The following is a 25682-nucleotide window of genomic DNA, read 5'->3' on the forward strand; positions in this document are numbered from 1 at the left end:
AGTCAAAGTTCATAATCCATACGAAAAGATAATTGATCTTAGTACGACCAGTGATTTTTCATTGGTTATTCGGAGAGATCAAAAATAGTATAGATTTTATTGTCCATCTCATATACCACAGATAGCAAAAACTAATAAAGTTAGATTTCTAAAGAATGGCATATTTAGTGAGAGTGGAGAATCTTAAAATATTATCTTTAAGGTAATACCGGATCTGTAAAGCAGACTGAAATGATAATTCCTATTGTTACTCCTTGAGATAACATTCAGGAGAGATCACCATTTCATCAAGTTTCACTCCATGAATTTTTATTGTCGATGAAGTAATTGTCTAACCACCGCCATAAGCAAATCAAGGGACAACTCTCTGAAGATTTATTAGTATAAAATTATATAGTATATTTGATAGATATGTATGAAAAAGGTTGATGACCTTAAGATATTCTTACAAGCCATAAAATGTGAGAACTCCTTACAGTAGTTGGATGCTATAAAAGGAAGAGCTGGGCTCTCTAGATAACAATCATGTCTGAAAATAAGATAACCTATCTAAAGGATGCGACAAATAAGTTGCAAAAGGATCTATATGACCAAAAGGAATCCTAATGGAAAGGTCAAATATTATAAAATCAGATTTGTAGTAAAGGGGTCTACATAAAAAGAAAGGTATTGATTATTCTTCTTTTAAGATCGCATGATCTTAGTAGCTCATTTTAGTTTAGAGCTACATCAGGTGGATGTAAGAATGATCTTTCTCAATGATGATCTAAAGAAAGGGATATGTACAAAACAACTTGAGGATTTTTTATAGTCAGTGGACAATTATATATGATTTATAGATTAAAGAAATTCAATTATGGACTTATACAGGCTTCCACATATTGGTATCTTATTTCAATGGGATAATTACATTCTTTGGATTTAAAGAAAATATTATTGATTAATATATATATCCAAAGGTAAGTGAGAGTAAATTCATATTCTGCGTGTCGATAGTATTTTTGATCCACTTAAGGAAATCAAACAATTTCTATTTCTAAATTTTAAGATATAAGATATGCGTGAAGCCGCTTATATTATCGGCATTCAGATTCACAAAGATAGATCCTTGAGGCTACTTGAACTGTCTTAAGGGATTTATATCTATAGTACAAAATTTGGAATGAAAAATATTCTTTTAGGTGTGCTCATATTGTAAAAGGTGATAAATTCAATAAAGCTTAATATCCAAGAATTAAGATAAAGATAGAGAAAATAAGGTTCATAACCTATGCATCTGATTTGGGAGACCATGTATATGTTTATATGGGTCCAGTTTTGGTTATGTTGCATTGATGTTTGGACATTATTAACATGATCTAGGAGTGGAGCATAGAAAAGCTGCAATGAAAGTCATATGTTACTTATAGGGTATAAAAGTTACTGTTCACATTCAATCGGTTTGATCATCATAAAATAATAGGCTATTAGGATTCAGACTTTGCTGGATGCACTAATAGTAGAAAGTCTGTTGCTGGTATATCGGAGGTGCTATATCAAGGATATATGTAACATAAGGTTTTGTTTATTACATCCATCATGGAAACAAAGTATGTGCCTATATGAGACTCCTCATAAGCTATAAGGTTGTAAAATTTTATCACAGGACTTAAAATTATTGACTCTATCAACAGACCAATAAAGATATACTGTGATAATTTTATAAAAAGATTCTCTTATAATACGAAGAATACATGCGCTTGCAAGCATACAGATATTAAATATTTTACTCTTCGTAAAAGAATAAAGAGAACATAGTGTCTATAAAATATATTAAAGAAAAACTGATAATTGTAGATCCACTGACTAAAAGAATCATTTCTAGAATTTTATACATTAGGTGGATCATGTGTGATACAGCTTATTTTATGATATGTATTGGATACTATGTACAAAATCATAACATTGGGTTTTATGATAAAGTTCAATTTATTTTATGTTGATCAGCTATTTACCATATGATATAAAAATGACCAAGGAATAGACATAAGGTTTAGTCTATTTATAAGTAAAGTTTCACAAAAAAATTTGGTTATGAGGTATCATTAGTGTTATGATACATGAAAAATCATGTGTTGATTAATAACACATTTGCCGTCATGATTCACATTGATGATTATTTTATAATCAAATATACAGTATATATCCTATGAAAAAATTAAGTTTTTTAAATGTGACCATGTCAATTTTTCAATTATCAGATCTAAATAAAATTTTATTAAAATTTTTTTAAAATATTTTAAATAATTAAAATGAAAATGCTTGTGTTAGATTGAGCCAAGTGAAAGAATATTGTGATTTCCTTGATTATACCTATCCGGATATGATCCATACTAATATGCATCAGAATTTATTTAACATGTTTTAATTAATCTGGACTGAAATAGACCTCTGATAAAAGATAAAATGATATAGATATATTAGATGATTTGATAAAATTGAACCCAATACAGCCATTGAGAATAAAATCCATCTTCTAATCTTTGTGACTGTTCCAGAGAAACGTTATAAAAGAACTTCTACGGAGTTGATCCCCTATCTATCCATGAGCTCATGAGATCCTTCTTATCAAAAATACTTAAATTAGGATCAAAAAAAACCAAGACGCTGATGAAGAACATCCAGAATTAATTTTCTTGTGCAGACTTTTGATCGTTGATTCATTTGAAACTTAAACAACAATGGCTAAACATACCATCATTTCCATATTAAAGAATAAGATTTTCTACGCTACAAAGATCAGACTAACGTAGACAAAGCCCTGCCATGGTATCCACTTCGACCCAACTTTTAGTAACTCAGGCAGGCCGAGCGGGCCGATAACATATGACCAAAAGCAAGTTTGCATGTTTGTTTGTCACGCGGCGAAGGTAGGGGAAGTGAAAACAACGGCCTTAAAAAAGTTCAGTCTCTTTACACATTACAAAATAATTCTGCTCGTGTAAAAGGCGTCCCCATCTTCATGGATACCAAGATGGCTGCTATGCATGGAAGAAATTCCAAAGGTGGGAGGGGGAGTGGAATCACAGGAGCTGAGTTGCAAAAACATAATCCACATCAAAGAGAAAAAGACATGGTGAGTCACGAAAAAGTGGTAAGCATATTTCTTTATTATTCGTCAAACATTAACAAACCACACAGAATTACTATGTATATAAACCACTTGAGAATTGAGATCTGATCAATACTTATTCTGTACTAGAGAAGCTTCATAAAACGCCGAAAAGACGGGCCTAACCATAAGAACAACCCCGAAAGCAACCAAGCTTTGTAGAATCTGGAAATTAGTAGAAAATTAAAATATGGTGGCATTACTCACAAAGAAAGATTGGTACTCCGATGCTCTATAATACAAGTGTATGGAAAGGAACTCTCCCGAAGCCTAAGAAGCGTCGCAACAGAATGAACAAATAGCAGGCAGCATCAAACAAGTGTGGTACATCAACGAAGAAAAAATATATATATATATCATCATGCATGACGGTCAATGCACTCAAATATACAGACCTCAGAAACGACAAAGCTGGTATAGTTCGCATGCTTGAAATGTGAGTGCTCTGAATTCCACTACCACATCTCATACACGTTGTTAGCAGTGAAACAGAGCACGCACCTTCAAGGAAGCCTCGTGAATTTTTAAAAGCTCCTGGCCCTTATAAACGATCTCTGGCAGGACGGCCAATCAGCCTGCATTGCTCTGGAAGCAGAGAACACAGGACCTGTCCTTTTACACGAAGAAGTTCCCCGTCAATACCACAGCCATTATGAGTATTTATTCCAGACCTAACCTTCACTGCTTTTACCTGCAATGTCAGTGTGTCTAGGTTAGTAGCAATTAAAGGATCAGATGCGAATAAATCAGGAGCCGTTAGAATCAAGAATATATACAAGCAGCAAGAGCATGGTTTTTTGGGACAGAAACAGTTGGCGCATGCTAAATGCACCTATGCTGTAATATGGATATGCAGAAGGGCAACAACAATTCCCTGGTATGTTCATGCGTAAGTTTATACTGAACTGAATGAGTTTGCCGATAACTATCTATCTACTGGAGGCATACAAAACGTATTTCCCAGTAATTATGAAGCATTCAGGGTGAAAAAAATTCCCCGTAACAACATGGTTAACAGCTCTTAAATGACAACAGCATTTCAGCTAGCTTGAGAAAGATAGAGGTTCTCCAAATAGTACCATAAACAAAACTTCCCTTCTTACCAAAAGGAAAGCAGCAGTAGAGTACCTTGACATACTCCACATAGGGCAAAGAAAGATGCCGACCAAATTGCAGGCACACAAAAAATCTTAACAACCGCATTCTCCCACTTCCATTGACCAATAGCAAGTCCAAACTGTTATCATCATGCTCAGCTTTCGGTGCAACAACCTGGGAACTCAAACTCTGGACAGTCCTGCATGAATGGTTGCATATCAAGACGCCAAGAAATCTCCCCTTCTTAACTACCCACTTCTCCTCTAAGTTTGGAACGAGTTCCTTCTTTATCCCTATCTCTTTGTCATCAGGTGGCCCTGGCAGCTCAATGGGATTCTCAGTTTCCCAGTTTGGTTCAGTATCCCACTTTGGCTCCGTATCCCACTTCGGTTCAGAGTCCCAAATAGGTCCAGGATCGGATACTGTTGATGAAATATCTTCTTTGTCATACAATGCCGTGGCTGCCCAAGGACCCCTAGAATCATTTGCTGTAGTCAAGCCAGACCAACCTTTATCCGTCCGCGACTTTGACCTAGTCCTTGGCCAGTTGGGGTTGGACGAAAGGTGATGCTGGGGATGGAGGACTTCTTCAGGTTCAGCCACTAAATTGTTTCTCCCTAGGGATAAACGCTTTGATCTGGGATCAAGACCACGTACATACTCAGATGGCTCAGTGCTTGCAAGGGTGCTACTTGAAGTGTCAAAGTCAGCCCCAGACATCCTACTAGGAGTCATAATTGAATCAATACTGGATAAACTGGAAGCCCTGGGGATGCCTTCAGTTTTTGACCTCTGTGATATTTCTGTGTAGAGGTCTGACATATCAATTTTCTCTTGATCTTCTAAAACTTTTCCTGCAGAGTCTGCTGCATCCTTCGTCATTGGAAGATATTCCAATTCAAAGTGGTACTTAGGCAGGCATAGAAATTTAAGAAAACCAGCCACAAAGTACCGTAAGGGACCAAAACGTTTCTGATATTTCTCAGAGAATTCCAAAACTGCAGCAAACAGGCAACACAGATCATTTAACATCTCACAGAATCAGAAATGCTATTCTCATTAAATGTGTGGAAAAACTATACAAAAGCAACTTCAAGCAACTCCAAAATTCAGTCACACAAGCCAATATCATTATGCAGCTCCAAAGATAAGTGACCCAGATAAATTGCAAAATCAACAGAAAGTCAACAAAAAGGCAGTGTAAAATAGTTACAATAAAGAAGATTTCAGAAGTTTCAAAGAAGTTTATAACGGTTGTGTTCAGCTAAAATCCATGTAGCAAGGAAGCTTTCTAAGAGATTTCTTGTTCAGAAGCTTAAATGAGTTATATTTGTTGCATTTATTCAAAACTATACTTTTGAGTAGTGGACCGACTTTTGGCAATTAGCTAACGTGAAGTGACATCATAATTAAGTAAAAACATGATGTCTACTCAGTTGTTCTCAAATTTAACAAAAAAAGAAAAAAGAAAAGAAAAAGGACAATCAGAATATGCAATAAGACACATCTCTTACGGTGTGAATATCCATTAATCTATCTCTATATAGCAAAAAAAAAAAAAAAAGGTATTTTAGACAGCAAGATAATTGAAGCTGCTTTATGTGTTACATAGAAGCTATAAATTTCATTTACCCCATCAAGAACATCATAGAACACACAGCACAACAGGTTGTGTAGTTGACAGTTGGCAAACAAATGTTATTAGGAAATTCATCATACAAAATGAATTTGCAACCTTTATAAAAATCCATACTCAGAAACAACAGCAACCTTGTGACCTAAAACCATGGCAGGCTAAAAAAACAACATAGCACTATGGGCATGTGTTTTGTGAGGCCAAATGGTTGAAAAGCAAGCATTGGAACATGTAAAACGTGGATAAATATTACTGGTAAAAACACCGACATGTATAAATCAACACTAATAGAATTCCTCACTAAATAGTTGCACCCTCTTATTAGCTCATTGCATAGCAAAGATCTGACCAGAACTAACTGATAATCACAACAAGATGAGCCTGTAGTCCATTGATAATGAGACCCTTAAAAAGTCAAACTCCATGTAACTCTAACAAGCGAAAACAGGTCAAACCATACATGCCCACAAAAAAGGCAGGACCATCTTTTAACGGTTATCCATTCTAACCAACATGAAAAGGAAAAAGGAACTCAAAGGAGAAGCAACAAGAATGCAGAAAGATCCAAATTCACTGTCGTGTTAACAGTCATGGTGATACCTTGTCATGTAAGAATTCGTTTGCCCTACTACCAAGAACCTAGAGAGAGCTCACTGTTATCAACAAGTGTCTTCTTGATCAACCAGCACTCTGCACATGGGCAAGTACTAAAATCATCACACTCAGCTCAACTTTTTAACAAGAGTTGAAGTTCGTGCTGCTGTCCTGAACTACAGAATAACTGAGGAGCTCATACTAGCATCTAATCAAAAAAAATTTTGGTATACTGGAAACTATGTCGAAGTTCACAGCTTCAGTGTTAATTTGGTTCAGAGGGAGTCTGGAACCAAACATTCAATCTGGCCAGTAGCCAGAGAAAAGCATCTTAACATAAAATCAAGTAATGTGATTCTACTGATTTGACGAACTAAACACCCATCACTGGAAGAGTTTCCGACATCTCTGCAACTAAGATGAGCATTACCTATTTAATAAAACCATTCATATACGTGTTTCTACCATTGCAAATTAACTATATTTTACCAGAAAAGATGCTCCTGCATTTGTTATCTTGGACATTAATATAGTACCTCCAATATGAAAGCTATCAAATGGTATTCAGGCCTCTAATTTTTCATAGTGCTTGAACTTCACAAATTTAATTGATGAAGATGGGTACATCAGACCACCATATTAAAGAATAATCTATGGGTGCTAGCTTGATAATTCAGGTGTATATTTAGACACACATATTGCAAAGTTACAACTGCAGACTAGCTAGTTACAAACCAATGCATGTAATGTAATCATTTAAGCATTCAACCATTGTATTCATAAAATGTTTTATGGTAATGTTAACAGGCAGCTTTCCACAAATCAGATAACAGAAAGTTTCAGCCACTAACATCTGAAGAAGATGAGCAATATGACAAGCACCACATTAAGGCAATACCGCATGATTAGTAACAAGAAGCAATAATCAACGGAAACGAAATAAAAGACATATCTACCATGTCAGAAATATTGAATTACCATCACTGACAAAACCAAAGTATGTAACAGTTGTGCCAAAATGGATAACGCCAGTCTGAAGCCATTCAACGGCAAAAACATCTGCAGCAGTCAAGCCCCCCTGTACCCAACAAAAAACAACACGGTATACAATAAAGAGTGGTATAAACTTCAGAAGGGAAAAAATGATCTAAACGAAGACATTAAAATGGAAATCAACCAAAAAGCAAAGAAGTCAAAAACAATGTAATGAGATGGAAAGAAAAACAGCCTAGCTTTCACAAAATACCGGTCCATATATGAGCCAAAAAAGGGCAGGAAGATACCTCTTTTAAGTTTGGTGATAAAGTGATAAACAAAGAGTTCTCAGAATAACAGCAGCGGGATATAGATTTCACAAAACATCGAACACAAACAAGAATAAATAAGGCAGATGCATACATGCATGAGTGCATGCAAGAATCAACAGATAACAAAGCAAAACAAAACAGCATTGCTGTCATAAAGTACTGGTTCATATATGAGCAATGCTAACCACCATCCATCAAAGCATGTTTTGGAAGCAAGCAAATTAGTTTCTGTTGTGATACACAAACAGACATTTGCATAATGGAGATAACTGATTAGCAAAATTCAATGATGAAAAAAGATAAAACCTATATTGGTTAGTTCGAAATGCCAAAGGAAACACGACAGGGAAAGGAGGCAGAACTGCAGCCCCAGAACACATTTAATATCATATTTTGGGAATCTGGCTTCCAAGATATCAATAATATGTTTTAGTCTATTTAAGAATTTGTTAGAAGTTCTCTAAAAGCTCAAATCAAATGATTCTAAATACAGCCATTTCCAGTAATACTATCTATGAGTTTGTTTGGTGCATGGACTTGTCTGCAATCAATTTAATTGTTGAGTTTATCACTGAAGTCCAGGAAGCTAGAGATCACATTTGGAAGAAAGCAGGAATACAACTTTACTCCAGAAATAAGCATGAGAAATCAGATATGGTCATATTCTTTGCCCAAGTAAGAAGACACTGTAATTACCTTCACGATAGCTATAGCAGCAGAAATCGGATCTCTAACTCCCAGAACAGTCCAAACAAGTGAATTGTCAGAACCAGCAGGAATTATGCCAATAGGAATGGAAATTGCTTCCTTCTGATCACTTCTGCTAAGAAGACCATTAAGCACCTGCATCATTAGATAATTTGTAACTGTCAAAAGAAAAATAAAATAAATAAATAACGAAAATCTGGTCTAACATTGGGGACTTGTTTGGTTTGCAAGAAAAATTTTACCTCACTAGAATGTTTTCCCAGGAAGATGATTCCTGGGTATATGATATCTGCAAAAGTGGTTTTTACATATTTAGTTGCCTATCGAAAAGCCACATAGGAAACACACTTTTCAAAGTCACTTATGTTTGGTTGAGTATCTATTTTCCCAGAAAAGTTGTATAAAATATCTATTATACCCTTAATAAAGGAAATACAAGGAAAAAACATCACATGCATAATTTTTAGAATCAGATACTTGGAACACCAAGGTCTGGAAGTTTTGAAGATTCAACAACAAAATGGCCAGAATATATATTTTAATAGCTATTTTTAAATATTTTTATCTCTTAAAATGACCACAATTCATAATATATTTGGATACTTGTCGAACTATTAAAACTAACACAACTCATAATATTTTTTAATAGCTATTTTTAAATATTTTAAACCTAAAATATTTAAAAATAGCTATTAAAAATATTCTTTGGGTTGAGTTTCTAGTTAATAGTTAGGCAACTTCTTTATACTATGGAAATTTTTAATAGTTATTAATACGCTTTTTTGAAAAAAAATTAGCACTTTATATTGTGGTAATTTTTAATAGTTTAAGATTAACTATTAAAAATAGCTATTAAAAAGATCATGATGGCTTAAGGGCATTTTTGTGGAAAAAAATACCACAATTCCCAACCCATAGGAAGGTGGCTTTCCCGTGTACCATATGGGTTTTTCTTTCTCATGAATTGTGGAAAATTTATTCCAATGGGAAAGGTACTCTCATTTGTTTCCTTTGAAAACTCCAATCAAACATAGAGGCATTTTTTCATTTTCCCCTTGACCACACTTCCCCCCACCTCTTCCCACAAACCAAACAAGTCCTAGAGTGCAGCTACAGAGATGCCTCACTTCAATGTTCTGTCGTTTTGAGGAATGTAGAAATAACAAAAAAGTCTTGCTTATCAGTATGCAGTGAAAAGAAACATATTTAGCTAATTTTATATGATACAGGTGATTTTATATTTAGTTGAGGTTAACAGCTCATTTTGAGTAAGAAACCAATCCACTAAATCACTGAATCCATCACAAAGTACAATGTAAGCTAGTTTTAGTAATGGGATGAAACTTTACAGCTTCATCTTTAGGTACATTCTGCTTCTTTAATATGATGCGCTTAACGATCACTAAATAAAAATTTCAGTCACAGTGTTAACTACAAAGTGGTAGCAGCAAGTGAATCCACAGCAGAGAGATGCAATAATCGAGACATTTATTATCTCTAATGAAAAGCAACCAGTAATTAATTAGCTTGTGGACAAGTAAATAGACATAGCCATTGGTTCTTAAAAACATAAATAAAACCAAGTTCGTAATGCTAAAGACTAAAAGCACAGATTATAAGCTTTAATGCAAGATAAGCAGCATGAAGGCAATCAGTGCAACCAAAAAATGGAATAGCATAAGCAAAGAACTAATTGATATAATGCATTAGCTCCCATACAAGGGCTAAGAGCCACATAGATCTGACAGTTCAACAAAGTAATTGCCCACAATTGAGAATTGGGGCTATAAACCTCTAGCCACCTGCTTACTAACAACTTACAACAGTTATTAAAATGTAGTACAGACATAAGCATGAATGCAAAGCTAAAAATAACAAAATTCCACAAAAGAAGGTTAGACAACTTTTACACAGTCAATATCAATGATTCAACTTATATTAAAATAAAGGCCAAGGCATAATCATGTGAAAATAAGTACATTGAAAAATAAGTAGCATTAGAAAATGAACATTTTTTCTCTAAAAACAAAAATGAATCATGGTACATTGAAACTAGTAAGAAAATATAATATATTGTTTCACTGTTTAAAAAAAATAAAAAATTCAAATATCCATGCTGGATAATATGATTATTGATTGAATAAATCGCATGATAAAAAACATTAAACAAGAAAAATATCCAAAAAGACATTTAGCAACATATTTTCACTTGAAAGATCCTTACAAAAGTTAAAACAAATATTTTACAAATATTTTTGACCTGTAATGAAGCTATCCAAACGTTTCATTCAACAAATGTATTGCCGTTGGATATCTTCTTACATGTTGTAGTTATAGAGTGGCTGTAAGTCTCAGTTTATATAGGAATTCTATTGACGTTCTCATGTGTAATTAACTTCATATTAAGAAACTCCTAATGAGAACGATCCGCTGAATGCAGTATAGTAATTTAGCCCTTCCATCTGTGATGTTTATCAAAATAGGTACAAAATAAAGCAAAAACTAATTCTGTTATCCTTTATTCTTCTTAGGGCTTTCAATGGACAGAGTCATGGTGGGAACAGGGTTCTGAAATATAGACCCTGAAACCCTCAATTATCTACCAGGCACCAGCAGGACCAAAAAACAGAGAATGAATTGATTTGAAAATCATGATAAAAATCATGGGTAGGTTTTTTTAGAGACTAAGAGGGGCTTATCCCCACCTTTATACCCTATATCATTACACTTCTCATGGGCCGACTCCAACCGGAAACAAAACCCCACCCCCTTGCTCAAGTGGCAAGCAGTGATACCATCCAAGCAAACACTCGATAGTAAAATTACAGATAGGTTGTTCTGCAAATCATGGAGATAATAAAAATTCATTGAGAAAATAAGAACTCCATGAAAAAAACCCACAGATAAAAAAATATCTTGAATTAAAAGAAAATAAAATCATAAATAATTTAGCATCACTACATTCCAGATCAGACAATCTTCCAGCATGAAAACGAAAAAGATAGTTCCTTTCCCATGGGGTGAAAAATGTGAAAGACCTATCTGTGTGCTTCTTGAGCATGACTTGGCAAAGCAACTGAGCAATTCAATCAAACAGAAACTGAAACCTGACAAGCCTCATAGAACCAATTAAAAAATCTATCTAATAAAATTTAGGATGTGTTTCGTTTGCAACTAGAATTGGAATTGAAATGGAAAACGAAATGACCATATCGCTTGGCGCATTTGGCTCACAATCAAAATCAGAATCGAAATGAGATTTGAATTCTAAGAGAGAAAAGGGATTGGATTTAGGGGATTAGGGCATTTCCATTCACCCCCGGAATCGGAATGAAAATAAGATTCCCCCCAACCAAATGGCTGCAAAAGGAGTCACTCATTCCCATTCCCATTGCAGAGTCCATCTCCTCCCAACCAAACAATCTCTTAATGTACTTTTGGCTACATTCGGACATGTTTTGTTATAGGGAGTCAGACTATAGAATGAGAATGGAAATGAGTGGCTCCCATTCTAGCCGTCTGATTTGGGGGAAGTCCCATTCCCATTCTAATTTCAAGGGGAATGGGAATGCTCCAATCCCCCAACACTCTGTCCCTACTCTTCCCAAATATTCAAATTCAATTCCGATTTCGATTCCAGCCATGAACCAACCACGTCAAGGGTTATGGTCATTCCAATTCTCATTCCAATCCATTTTGATTCCTATCGCGAACCAAATGCACCCCTAAAAGATCTTTGCAAAGTTTCAAGCAAGGCTTTTCTAAGAAAGCCTTCTTAGAAAGCTTTTGACATGATGTGATTATATGTTGCACTTTAAATTTCCATGGAAATCCTTCAGTATAATTTTTTTATAACATAGTAATAGATCATGCTGTTTAGAAACACCAAGCATGATTGTGTGTCTCAAATACTTCAGAATGAGTTAATGGTTAGTTGAATCAAGGATGTTCAAGTACACATCTCTCATGTCTCATAAAACAAGTAATGCTAAGAGAGAGCTGAAAATTATTTTTTTGGTAAAATAAAGCTCTAGGCAATATCAGTTCAGGTTTGCACATTCATGGCCAAAAATGATAGGATTCAAACCACATTCCCAACCTTTCCCAGCCCATGGTGATAAGGCCCTCAATTGTAAGACAAAACTTAGCCTTAATCTTCACAAATGTTACTTCCTATATATGTGGAAATGGGGTCCAGACGTACAAGGACCCTATACGATTTGAGCTAGCATTGCTCTTTCGCATTGTGATATACACTTTAAACAAACAAGTGTTCTACTGACTTTCTTGATTGGCACATGATTAAAATCAAATTCTTCAAATGAGTCCACCAAAAATAGTTAAATGATATAAAGAAAGTTAAAGAATTTAATGGAGGAAACAACAAACCTCATTCACAATTCCATCACCACCAACGCATATAATTCCTAAAATACATTAAGTAATAATAAGAATGGTGAATTGAGAAATCACAATTCACAATGCATGGTCAAATGAAATGAACCACTTACACATACCATCCGGGCATGTGCTGAAATCAACAGTAGAAGCAAGCTCTTTTGCATGACCTGCATATTTTGTATTAACTACCTCCATCATAAAGCCTGCCAGCTGTCACCAGTGCATTACACAAGTAAGCAAATATAGGTGCACAAAACAGTCTAGAGATAGAAATATCAGAAAGAAAAATAAAATCAATTACAAACAATCAGTACATTGGCAATATGGAAGGCCTTTCAAGTGTCAGAAGAGTATAGGCAAACGCTTCTTTTGTTTATTATAGACAGGTGCTCACATAATGAAAAATCTTAATACCGAAATTCATGAAGGTTTTGTCATGCCATAGTTCAATGCAATAGCCCTGCATAACAACCAATTTCTCTAAGATGATGAAACAGCAAGTTTTTGAGGAAAGTAAACAGTTCTACCAAATGTCTTCTGAATTTCCAAATTACTGAGATGTTGAATATGATATCCATTACAGTTAATCAAGGACAACTAAAGCCATTAGATTGTCTAATTTCAAAACCATTGTCTCATGCAAATTATTTACACAAATTATGTGTGTGTGTGTGTGTGATTATGTCCCACTAACTGAAGTTAATCCTTAATAGTCAATTGACTTAGACAATAAAGGAGTTTATTATATTCTCTACTGCAGGGTTTATCTGCCTCAGAATTTATCTCATGGTAAATACATCTCTTGCAGCATTTATTTGTTCTGGTCATTAATTTAAAGGACACCTCTTTGACATCCGCTCTATGGCACAAATACAACCTATCAACTTTTGGGAACTTATATTTACCACCAGTCAACCTGATGTCAGTCATCATATTACTACATACCTCCTGAACAGGACAATAGCAGGCAAAAGGAGCCCTGCCATGAAACCTGAAAAAACAGTTGAAAAACAATAACATAACTATGATCCATCAACCTTTGGGGACTTGTATTCACCAACAAACAACCTGATGTCTGTCATCAGCATATTACTGCCAACCCCTTTAACAGGAAGACAGCAGGGAAAGAAGCCCGGCCATGAAACCTTAAAGACCAGTTGGAAACAATAAAAACATATCTCATCGATCATGCCATTTAGCCTCACCAAGAATCTGTACACCTAGTAAAGAATCTGGAAAGGGAGGGAGAAGGCAACATCATACAAGGCTGAAATGCAGTTCCATTTACCTTCAATTATTATGCCTTATTAGTGAACCAACCACGAGAGAAAATGGCGAAAAAGATCTGGATCTTTGGAGTGTGCCATAAGGTTTTGCTAAGGTGGTCGATGAAAACCTCGTTGCCAAAGTTGAGCTGCATTATCAAAAGGTCCCATAACCTTTTTATTTTATGTTGCTGGCAAGATCTGATTGATAAACTTTTTGTAGAAAGTAAAATCTCCATGGTTATTTAGATCTATTTGTTATTTAGATATACTCTGTTCATTTCCAAGTCCAAAGCATGCATCTAGATACCAGGCACAATATAGGTAGAATACAACTGGAAAAATTTGCTAATATTCCTTTATTAGATGAGCCCCAAATCCTGGAGGATAGTATTGCCTTCTATCTTCTTAATTATGAAATTTAGGCATCTTGATGCTCGAGAGACAGCCAATATTTACCTCGTTTTTCTTCATTTGCTGGTATGTTAACTTTCTGCACGACTTCTTGTTTAGTTTTTTGGTTCTCCTTTAGTTTCCTAAATATCCATTTACCTTGTTCACCTGCTTAAACTTACCTATCCCTTCAACCATCATAAGCAATAGTTTTTGCATAAATCTGACACCACATAATGCCCCTCAAATTACAGAGTTACTTATTTTTCAGTAAGTTTGAGGCCTCCTAGTTTTCCAGTCATAAACTTTATAAAACTGAGTTCCCTATGTCACGACTATAATCCTACCTCAACATTGCAAAGTCCTGGTCCCTAGCCAGAACAAGTACGATGCTCGACCGTTAGTAGGGTTCATTTTGTCCTTTGCATAATGATGATGTAAAACAAAAATATCTATTAACAAATAAATCCAGATTTTCCTATGCAAAGAAAGTCAGAAGCCTGTTTTAAATATTCTAAAAAAAGGAGATCATGCATATTAAGTAATATGATTTAATCTGGAGAATACTACAAATTATATGTTGAAGAAAATCACTGTCAATTCATTAAATATAACACACCTTGAAAATTGGTTCCACTTTGCCATAGAAAGTTTTACTTGACCGACCATGTCCGGATCGAGGATTCAATATTACAAGTACCTTCGGAAAACTTTTACATTTGATGCGTGGTTGATCGAACAGAGGCTCACTTGCAACAATATCAGAAGCCTGCTTCTTACTGGATGCCATGGGATGAGGTGAGCAATTTATAAAGCACTGCTGATCTGCAAAGCCGCTAACCCACTGAATAGCTTCCTCTGAAGTAGGAGCCAGGAAGCGGACGTCCATTCTAATTCTATGTGGCTTCAGAAAACAAGAAAGTCCACAAGACCTCTTTCTAACAGGATATGCATGTACAGTAAAATGCCGCAGACCAGCATTTTGTGACACCTGCCAGAGTTAACATACAGCAAGAGAATAGGGAGTAGTAAGCATAAAATTGCAAACATAGTTCAGACAAAAGAATTCTAACAATCCTCTGAAAACTTACAGATATGACATCCTCAAGTCTTAGAATATGAGAACCCCAGACCAGGGCTTTGCTTGTAAGTCTTGCATTGATGCTATCAGAGTTTCCAGTTCCTGACCTCATCCCCTCATCAGTACTCGTTACTTTAGCTTTCTTATCAAGAGCAAGCTTCCCACAGAAAACCTCATAACCTAACAGATCAGACTTCTCATCTCCAATATCTATTCTGTGCTCATGTGCCTTTACCTTTTCAGGGTCTTCATTGGCAACAGTGGCATCACTTGTCTTCAAAGATTTGGTCTTACTTCTTTTTTCTGGAAAAACAGTTGGAGAAGAATGCTGCCCAGTTCCTCTTTGAGAACGCCTGCCATTCATATGATGAACAGATTGCTGAGCTAATTCTCTTGGTGAACTAACATTCTGATGGGGGGTGGATTTCTGCATCTCTTTCTTCTAAATGAGTCTTCAGGACATATGTACAGATAACAAGAACTGTACAAAAGTATTAATTTCCTATAAGCTACAGGAAACATCACTTCAGAGATCCCATGAGAAAATGTCAGCATAATACTGAAACCTGCAGAAGCATCAAAAACCAGATTATTATTCTATCATGCTGATAACGTTAAATAATTATGCATTAGACAAATCAACCTTCAGGAGCTACTTAATAGAACATAAGCATGTGAACCAGATGGAAGGTTTCCATTAATCCATACATGAAGTTCTTGGTAAGTAAATAACAGGGAAGCTCTCCCTTGTATCTATCTTTCTATTTGAAAACCACATGACTACCTGAACATTGAGTGTGACAAAAAAATTGATGTGACTTGGTGTTTCAATATTTGCATGATATGCATTCTTTATATGCAATAAACATGATACCTCTTATCAGAGAACGGCACGTAAATAGATAGTGAATGAGGCTTCTTTTTATATTTTTTTTTCTTTTATATTCATGCTCTCATTATTCGTCAAGACAACTTCTATCAAACTATGAAAAGAAAATTCACAGCACAGAAAATGGGCCAGAGTGTATTTCTAAACCAGTAAGAAGGAAACCAAAATATAAATAATGTCAGAACTAAAAACAACTCTCAAACACTTCCACGAGAATTTTCAATCCAACATGAAATGTTATGATAATAGATCTCGAAAAAATGAATGCAAAGTTTCTTCTTCAGCTCTGTGTCCCCAATGGCAACAGATGATGCTATTTTTTTAATCTGCCGTTGACACTGAATGGTATTTGATAAAACCCTTCCACCAACAGTAACTCTTTTGATCAATCCAAGCTTGACAAAGGCAAGAATTGATTGTGTCATTTTGCTACTAGACTAAAAAGGCACCTCATCTATTGTAAAAGGATTTTCAAGAACCAAAAGTTGTCTATCTCAGAGCCAATGCTAATCCAACACTGACTGCAGCACGGATTCTTTCCCGTTTCATCTGTTGATGGAGATTCTTACACAGTTTTCACTTACAATTTTTGTTTAAAACAAATCAAAATAATAGCGAACGAAACATGCATGCATGCATGCATGTATGTATGTATGTATGTCAAAGAGAAAAATGCTTTGAAGAATTTCTTAACCCTTTGAGGAAGCCAAATCACTTCTCAAGTATCCTCAAGTTGAGAAGAACCAACCTTCTCCGAGTAGCAGAATATCTCCCCTAAAAGGCAGACAATGGTTTCTGCAAGAAAACACAAATACTAAAGAATTAGTATTTTGCGGGAAAAGGAAATAGACTAAATCATAACAGTTTTCTATCTTCTTCAACCTAACACCACCTAACGGCAGATTTTTTACACCCCCCTCCAACCCAACTACTGACAAAGAAAATGAATTTTCTTCAATTCAATTACATTGGATTAAGACTTCTTGATTTTGAACATCAAAAAGGGAAAAGGGGAAAAAAAAAACTCTCTCCAAAACAATTCACAGGCGAGTACCCGTAAAGCAAACAACAGCTTCAATTCGGTAATTAGCTATAGGTACCCAAAAAATTCAAACAAGGTAATGAACTCAAAACAACCATTTCTCACTTATCATCAAAATACCTTCTCTTGCTTCAGAAAAAATGACATAATCCCATACAAATCCAAACTTACCGTGGCTATCGACCAAGAAACCGAATTCTCCATACCATTAAAAAAAAAAAAAAAATCTCGATAGCATCCACGAAAAATATTAAAATCGCAAGCATCACACGGGGTAAAAACAGAAAAGAAAAGAAAAGGCACAGAAACAAAGAAGGGCACCTGCGAGGGAGCTGAGATCCTCCGATCGGATCCCGCGAGATCCAATGCCGAATTCAAGAAAGCGTCCACCTTAGCGAAGAGAGAGACTAAATACGAGGCCTGATCGCCTGTCTTCCCCCTTCTCAGAAACTGGAAGAAGAACCCTAGAGACCGTGGTCCTAGACCGAAGAGAATAAAAGAGCTAAAAAAAAAAAAAAAAAATCCCCAAGAAAGGAAAAGATAGCGTGTCCGACACGAAGCGGCGTTCGGGGCCTGCAGAAAGGGGCGATTTGGTCTTTTCTCCGTCCCCTTTTCCCCTCTCTCTACTTCTGCTGCTTCTTCTTTTCGTTTCTTTTATTTTGTCTCAGAAGAAAACGAAGAAGCCTCGCAGCGTCGCCGTACGCTCTCCCTCCGACCGTCTTCTTCCCCGGCCTCCAATCCAACCACCAAGGATTACACCTCGGCAAAGGATTATATCCTGATCCGTAGAGAGGGTCCAGGAATCCCGTCACTCGCATCCGGTGAGCTTAACCGCAATCGGGATTCAGGAGCTACTGTAGTAAAGTAACATGCTTCTTCTTCCACGAAATAGAAGTTCGATTTGGCGTTTACCCAAAGAAAAAGAAGATTGTAAGTTTTGGTTAAAGATAGGGTGCCCCTGGTAATCACACAGGTTGCTCTGATTCCGCCTTTCACGGCATGACTGGTCCGGTTGGAGACCCGAATTGCGGCGACAACTAGGCCCAATGAACAAGTTGGGTGGTTCATTGGCGCCCCGTAGTGATTGTCCAGGAGAGAGAAGGATTTGGAGACAGAGACCGCTGTAAATGCGCTGTGAGAATTGCCAGTCGTACCGTTTGCCCTACGGGCGAGCCAGCATTTAAATTTGAAGAAAACATCGTCTATGATGTTCCTCTGGAATTACATATTCTTAACGCGTCCAACAGATGAGACGACGAGTTTTCCCTGGATACGTGGCACACTTATGGTCAAATCTAGTCTGCTTAAACAGTTATGCAGGTACCTTGCAACATGGTCGCTCCTGTGATTTGATTTGATTGAGACTTATCATTGATCGGCGGAGATATTTTACTTCGATGCCAGTTGATGCTCCCTCTTCTTCTCACCCTCACCCTCACCCTCACCCTCACCCTCACCCTTTATTTATTTATTTATTTTTTATTTTTATTTTTATTTTTAATAAATAGATTATCATATTATGTTAATATAAATATAATCTATAAAATCTCTGCTGCATAATATATGGTATGATCCATCCTTTCATATCATCTACTGTCTGAAATGTATATCGAACAGACATTATGATAGAATCATGGAGAAAAATTCAGACATCATGAAAAAAAATGAATGGACCTCCCTTTATATCGTCTCTCGATTGGCTTGCGATAAAGTTCCGCCCGCAGTATTGTGTCCATAGACTGTACGTTACCAATGCAAGTTACGGCAAAGAGACCTGTTAAAAAAATTAAGGCATTGGCATACCCGAGAAGAAAATAAAGGGGTGGGCCGGGGAACCGATGCTTGTAGTGTTGAGCTGTAGTTTAATTTGGCCAGCCTACGAGAGCCGGCCGTGGTCGCGAACTCCCAGGTGTACAGCGTCGAGTGCCTAAGAATGTGTAGAGCTGTTTAAAAAATCTTCACGAATTGAAGCAGATTGCCCGAGTCCTGACGACAATTATCATCAGGCCATCAGGGGCGTCATGGGGATACCACCTGAGGTGTGCTTTGTTTCACCCCATTCAACCAATCGGGGCCCAAATGGCGCGTTGCTTCTCAAAGGCATCACCAGGCCAGTGCAGTATTGCTCGAGGGGCGCGGAGTCGGATAATATTGAATTGCCGATTTCTATTTATTTATAACACTTGGGAGACGTCTATCTTAAACCAGCAACATCTTATTGCAACGGCAAGTTCAACGGCGTGGTGCAACCGAAATAGTCCGACTTAATTCGCTTATTCTTTAACAAGTCATTGTCTTCTAGCTGTATAAATGGCTATAATGAATTGTACGAGTTCAGTGTAAGATATTATATCAATGCCTGTTGGAGGATTAATCTATAGAATTTTAAATTAGTACACTTGGAGAGAGAATATATTAAAACAAGGATGGCAACAGGTTGAGTTATTGAATCAAGTTAAGCAAAGTTTTTTAGTTTGATACGTGCACATCCACTAACTCCAACGGACCTGCCAGCAATTCAATATTCAATAAATCCGTTCACATAAGCAGGTCCATAATCGTAAACTAATCCAACTTTAGGAGAAAACTTTTCAAATTTACTTGGTTCTTCTGTCGGGCCTGCCTAGATTTGTCGGAATGGGTGTGAAAAAGAAAGGAAAAGGAGAGACATGGCCAAAATTTAGTTAACCATAAAGAGAACTAGTAATGGCATCAAGAGAAGTCTATCAGATCCTTGACGGCGTGCAAACATGCTCTCACTGGCATCGCAGCTTCGTGGTTAAGGAAGGGATGATACTTTGGCTTGGGTGGGGACTCCTACCATAGAAAAAAAAGAGAGATGGATGACAGTGGCATCGAAAAGAGTAATCTTTTTCCGAAAATAAAAGAAAGGGGTAAAAAAACGAAAAGGATGGGGACAAAAACGAAGATTTACGTAGGAATTGTCATGGGTTTCTTGGTTGCTATGATGGCTTTAAAAATCATCCAACAACTGTAATTTATTAGGATAAACATGATTATTGAACTATCTATTATTTAAAACCCAAGAACCATACCTAAGTCCATGATCCACTCAAACTCGTCCAAGAAGACTATCACCGAGACATAAAAATTAGGGTCTAGGTGCTGACTTGAACTCAGACCATCCTAATTTTGAAGGAACTAAGACCTAACCTAAACTAGGCTAGAAGGGAAATCGTTAGTCCGATCAAAAAGTATCCTTGCACTGAAAAAAACATGCTATTGTTGGTGCTGGGATATGTTATGGAATGTTGGAATATATAAATAATTAAACATATAAAAAAGGAGTGAAATAAAAACTCATCTTTGCTAGTTCTCAGAGATTGCTCTTATATTTCAATGGAAGCCATTGAATTGCTATGTTTTTGCTGTTTGAAAGGATGAAGTGTTATGGCTAGATTCCTGGCCTGTAAGTTCCTCAAAAAAAAGTATTCCTTGTTAGATTATTCTGTTTGGAGAGAGTATGCACGGGCAAACATGTGAAGCAGGGTTAGCATGACGAAGAAGCAACTAGAGCCACTAATTGGATTACTCAGGTATTACGTGTTGCTATGCTTCCCTATATTTGTAAGCAATCATTCTTCCCTCTGTCATTCAATACATGAATACTAGTATTCATGATGTGAATATTATTATACTGACAGTCATTAAAATATATTGCTTAAAATGCAATTGATATTAATGATGTTGGAATTCGTATACATAACCATTATTAAAGTTCACTATTTACTATAATATATTAAATTGTTATATTGCATTTCAAAAATAGTTGAAAAAATAAGAAAAAAATTGTAGCCCCCGTCACTCACTCAGAGTTGATATTAATGATAGGAGTTCTTGGATGAAGCTTTGATCTATAAAAAGTTCTATATTTATCATTTGGATGCCAATATCTGTATTGATGGTATTAATGATATAAGTTTTTACTCGATCAGCAGATTTAGATAGAGTTCTTTATTTATCATGTGAATATTAGGGATGCAAATGGATCGAGTCGGATTGGATCATAAATGACCCCAATCCGATCTGGTTTCTTGATTGAATTTGAATATTGGATCTAAATCCAATCTAATAGAAGATCAGATCAGATTTATGATCAAAATTTCTTGACCCAACGGGTTATCCGGATCAAATCAGATCCATGTGTAATCTGACCTCAATTCATAAAATATGGGTTTGGTTCAAGTCTGGATTATAAATAACAAAATCAATAAATAGAAAATCTATAAGCAACTCTATTTGCATTGTAACTAGACTTAATCAACTTCATGTATTAGTGAACTAGTTTTTCCCTTCATTTATAAAAATAAGTGGTTGAAAAGCTTGCCGTATTCAATTGCAGATAATGCCAGTTTCGAGAAGAAGAATATTTGCACAAGTTGCAATCAAATATAAGAAATTATAAGAAAAAATAATAAAAAAAATTATGTAAGCAATGGCATGAGTATTCGGGTTTCGTATTGGATTTGGGTCGAGTCGGATTGAATCAGATCATCTATCTCAAGACCCAAATCAATCCAAAAATCTTCATGGATCGGATCTTTTAAAATAGATCAGATCGGGTCAACCCGACCCATTTACAGCCTTAGCGAATATCAATATAAATATATAGGCTATAATTAAAGTTCAACATTCAATGTGCAACAAATGTTAATGATGCTAGGATTAATATACTCAACCATCATTAAAGTTTATTGCTTAATATGCAATAACACACATCAGGTCCACTTGATGGCCTGTTTGGCACCGGAGTGATGTACTCACACAAAGAAGAAAAATCTTCTCTATCCAGATGGAGAAAATCGGTCACTTTGAATACCCTGTGGTGGGGTCTTGTGACTCGGATGAGTCAGTCATAGAGTGAAAAACCATTCGAATCGAATATTTCTCGGTAGAAGGAGGCTCTTATGGTCATACCCAGAGGGGATTGCTATACGGATGCCCTCCCTTTTTTTAAAAAACAAAAAAATACAATAAAATTTAATTATTAAAGCTTTCAATTTTTATAATTTGTCAAGCTGTTATATTATATTTTAAATAAGTAGAAAAGAAAAAAATCATATATTATTATATTATATTTTAAAATAATTAATAAAAAGGAGAAAGATCATACCTCGTGCCCTGTGCAGAAACTCAGCTCATGTAGAATTCTTTGCATAAAAACTAAGCTTGCATAGATTTCTCTATTTACCGTATAAAAACTGACACCAGTGATACTGATATTAAAAAAAATATGTTTATGCTTAACATATTAAAATTTATTTCTTAATATGCAATAAAAAATTGGTTATTGAAATTTTATATTTATTATAATTTATTATATTACTATAGTATGTTTCAAGAGTAGTTGGGAAAAATGAGAAAAAATTATATGGCATGCATCTTGTAGGATTAAATACTAGTGTATATAACTAAAATGAAGACAAATTATGTTGAGCTCTCCATTCACCATGTAATGCCCATGTTAGTAATATCATCAATACGATTCTTTACCTTACATATTAAATAAGCTCTTATATAATATGTTTGTTTATTTTAGACCGTATTTATAGTGTTATTAATGCCATTATTTGTTATGGATGATAAAGGCTCTTGTATAATATGCTTCTTTATTTTGGATGGTATATTATATATGTATATCGAAAATGACAACGGTCATTCATCAAATATCCTACTCTCGATGAGAATAGATCTTATTCTTCAATTTTTTCCTCTTAATAAGTTTATAAAATCTTAATATCTTCTCTCTTGATAAATAAATTTCTTATTTTGATAAATGAATCACTTATAACACATTGTCAATGTTATAATAGTTGATTTTGATGTCAAAATAATAACCATTATTTTCATTTGCATCATGTCTGACAAAATATTTTTTTTTAAAAGTTAATTTTTGTCATCAATATTGTTCTAAAAAATCATATGTTTTGAGAATAATATTTTATCAAGCACAAAGTAATGAAAGAAGTACTATAGCATCATAATAAATTTAAGTATTAAGTTAATTTAAATGATATTTATTTTATAGTAAATAATGGTTGTAATTTGTTCTTATCATGAAATTAGTTATTGATGGATACCTGATATAAATGAATATTATATTATCCATTCCCTAATGATATATGAACATAAGTGTGGATAATGAAGTATCTTATTATTATCAATATTAAGTATCAATTATATAAGTATCATTTATACTTATATATTGATATAAGTATATTCAATAATCAAAATTATTATCTAATTGACATAGATAAGTGCTGTAGTAATATCAGTTTAAATATTTGAAGAGAGTTTCCACTCGGTCATTATAAAAGTTTATTACTTAATATATAATAGAAATTTTGCTATTGAAAGCTTCTATTTATTATAATTTATTTTATTATTGTATTGTATTTTAAGAACAGGCTAAAAAGAAGAAAAATAGTTTGCATTATGCAAAACTAACATTTTGATGTGTTTATAGTATATGAATTGAGAACTTTACTATGTTGTGTTGTAGCTTTTGGTTTATAAGTCTTCATATAAGTTAGCTTAGAAAATTGACTTCTAAGATATATATCCTACTTGGAAAAGAACAATTGAATTGAAAGAATCCATATCAAAAATATTTTCTAAATTTGGAGATTTATAAAAATAGTAAATAAAGTATCAAAGTCATGTCTACATGAAAACATATAATTAAAAAATTTTTTACCAATATTTAGTACTATGAAATAAAAATTTACTAAGTTTAGGCTCATCGCTTGCCTTATAATATCCCATATTAATACTCTTGCTAATATAATTTTTTTTATTTTGGATAGGGAATAGATGTTTTATAAATTATAAACTAATATAGGAGGAAGATAGACCTTAACAATCACTTATTAACAAAGATCTATTGTAAATAAATATTATATTATTTGCTTCTTTAATGATAAGTGAACATAAGTGATTGATAATGTAGTATTATGCTATTATCAATATCAAGTATAAATGATACAAATACCATCGATATGAGTATAATTTATATATAGGAATATTATCTAACTAATATATATGCGCATAATATTTATTACTATATTAATCTAGATATTTGAAGGAAATTTCTATTTGGCATATTCAAAATTTATTATTGATTTCAATAGAAATTTTGTTATTGAAATCTTTTATTTATCATAATTGACTATATTAGTATATAATATATTTATAATAATTATAAAAAAGAGAAAAAAAGTATACCTTTGCATTATATAGGACTCGTATGAGTGACGTTAAAATTACTAATGAGAATTTCTATGAAGATTTAGTTTACCTAGAATTCTCTGTTTGCTGTGTAGATGATGATATTAGTAACATTAATTTTAATGAAGAGAATTTCTACTTAGTGATCATATTAATATAATTACTTAATATGTAACATATAATTATCTATCAAAGCATTCTATTTATTATAATATATTATATTTTTTTACAAAATCATATTTTTGTATTAATTTCAACACATAGAATCTCCGTTTACAAGCACATTAATATTAATGACATTGGATTAATCTGCTTGGTTTTCATTAAAATTTACTATTTAATATGCAAAGATATTATACCATCAATATTAATATGATCAGATATTATTAAAGTTTATTGCTCATTTCACCATTGAAGCGTTGTACTGTACGGATACATGCTAGCAGTACATATTAGAAAGGCCCAAACATGAGAAAATTATACACAGGTGACTCAGCATAGGAATCAAGCTAATTCAGGACAGTGAGGCAGACGCCGGACCCTGTGTCAATCAAACCAATTGAGGACCAGTCCATGCTCGACCCACAATTACCGGACGGATCCACGTGCAAAGGGTCCGGTAGGTTCTGGGCCAGGTCCACCCACACACCACCCCACCCCACCCCCCCCCCACGAAAAAAACAAAAAAAAAAACGAAAAACAAAAAAATTTGCCAAAAGGCCGAAGGTTCTGTTGAGAAGCCTCTACAGGCTGCGAGACCACGCCGGTCTGGCTCCCAAACGGACAATCCCATCGGCAGCGCTACTCGCCATCACCACCACCATCCCCTGTCCCCTTCCTCGTATCAGCTTGTCCCTCTCAAAAGGCCC

At 34.8% G+C, this 25682-nt stretch overlaps 1 protein-coding gene across 6 annotated transcripts; it reads right to left on the reverse strand.

Annotated features, from left to right (window-relative positions):
• Positions 1–3323: 3323 nt before the first annotated feature.
• Positions 3324–18360, reverse strand: LOC105043492 (sphingoid long-chain bases kinase 1). 6 transcript variants are annotated; one of them, XM_073255796.1, is made up of 10 exons: positions 17887–18360; positions 17272–17318; positions 15645–16200; positions 15173–15544; positions 13012–13105; positions 12884–12921; positions 8483–8629; positions 7458–7557; positions 4231–5247; positions 3324–3842 (listed from the first exon to the last, which is right to left on the reverse strand). In XM_073255796.1, exons 3-10 carry the CDS (start codon positions 16065–16067, stop codon positions 3823–3825), a joined length of 2211 nt encoding a protein of 736 aa, XP_073111897.1. In that variant the 5' UTR covers positions 16068–16200; positions 17272–17318; positions 17887–18360; the 3' UTR covers positions 3324–3822. The 6 variants fall into 6 exon arrangements, with proteins under 6 accessions (XP_073111897.1, XP_010919358.2, XP_073111898.1 ...); XM_010921056.4 differs by having other exon boundaries at positions 4255–5247; positions 17887–18358; XM_073255797.1 differs by having other exon boundaries at positions 4255–5247; positions 17218–17318; positions 17887–18358.
• Between the last annotated feature and the right edge of the window lie 7322 nt (positions 18361–25682).

The sequence above is a fragment of the Elaeis guineensis genome, chromosome 4 (assembly GCF_000442705.2).
Source record: "Elaeis guineensis isolate ETL-2024a chromosome 4, EG11, whole genome shotgun sequence".
Classification (NCBI taxonomy): Eukaryota; Viridiplantae; Streptophyta; class Magnoliopsida; order Arecales; family Arecaceae; genus Elaeis; species Elaeis guineensis.

Excerpts from the sequence above, each read along its gene's own strand:
- LOC105043492 (XM_010921053.4), bottom strand. The coding sequence starts at position 16,067 with ATGCAGAAATCCACCCCCCATCAGAATGTTAGTTCACCAAGAGAATTA. Across the intron at positions 13,106-15,172 it reads AAGTGGAACCAATTTTCAAG|CTGGCAGGCTTTATGATGGA; the intron begins GTGTGTTATATT and ends CACTGGTGACAG. Across the intron at positions 12,922-13,011 it reads TTTCAGCACATGCCCGGATG|GAATTATATGCGTTGGTGGT; the intron begins GTATGTGTAAGT and ends AATGTATTTTAG.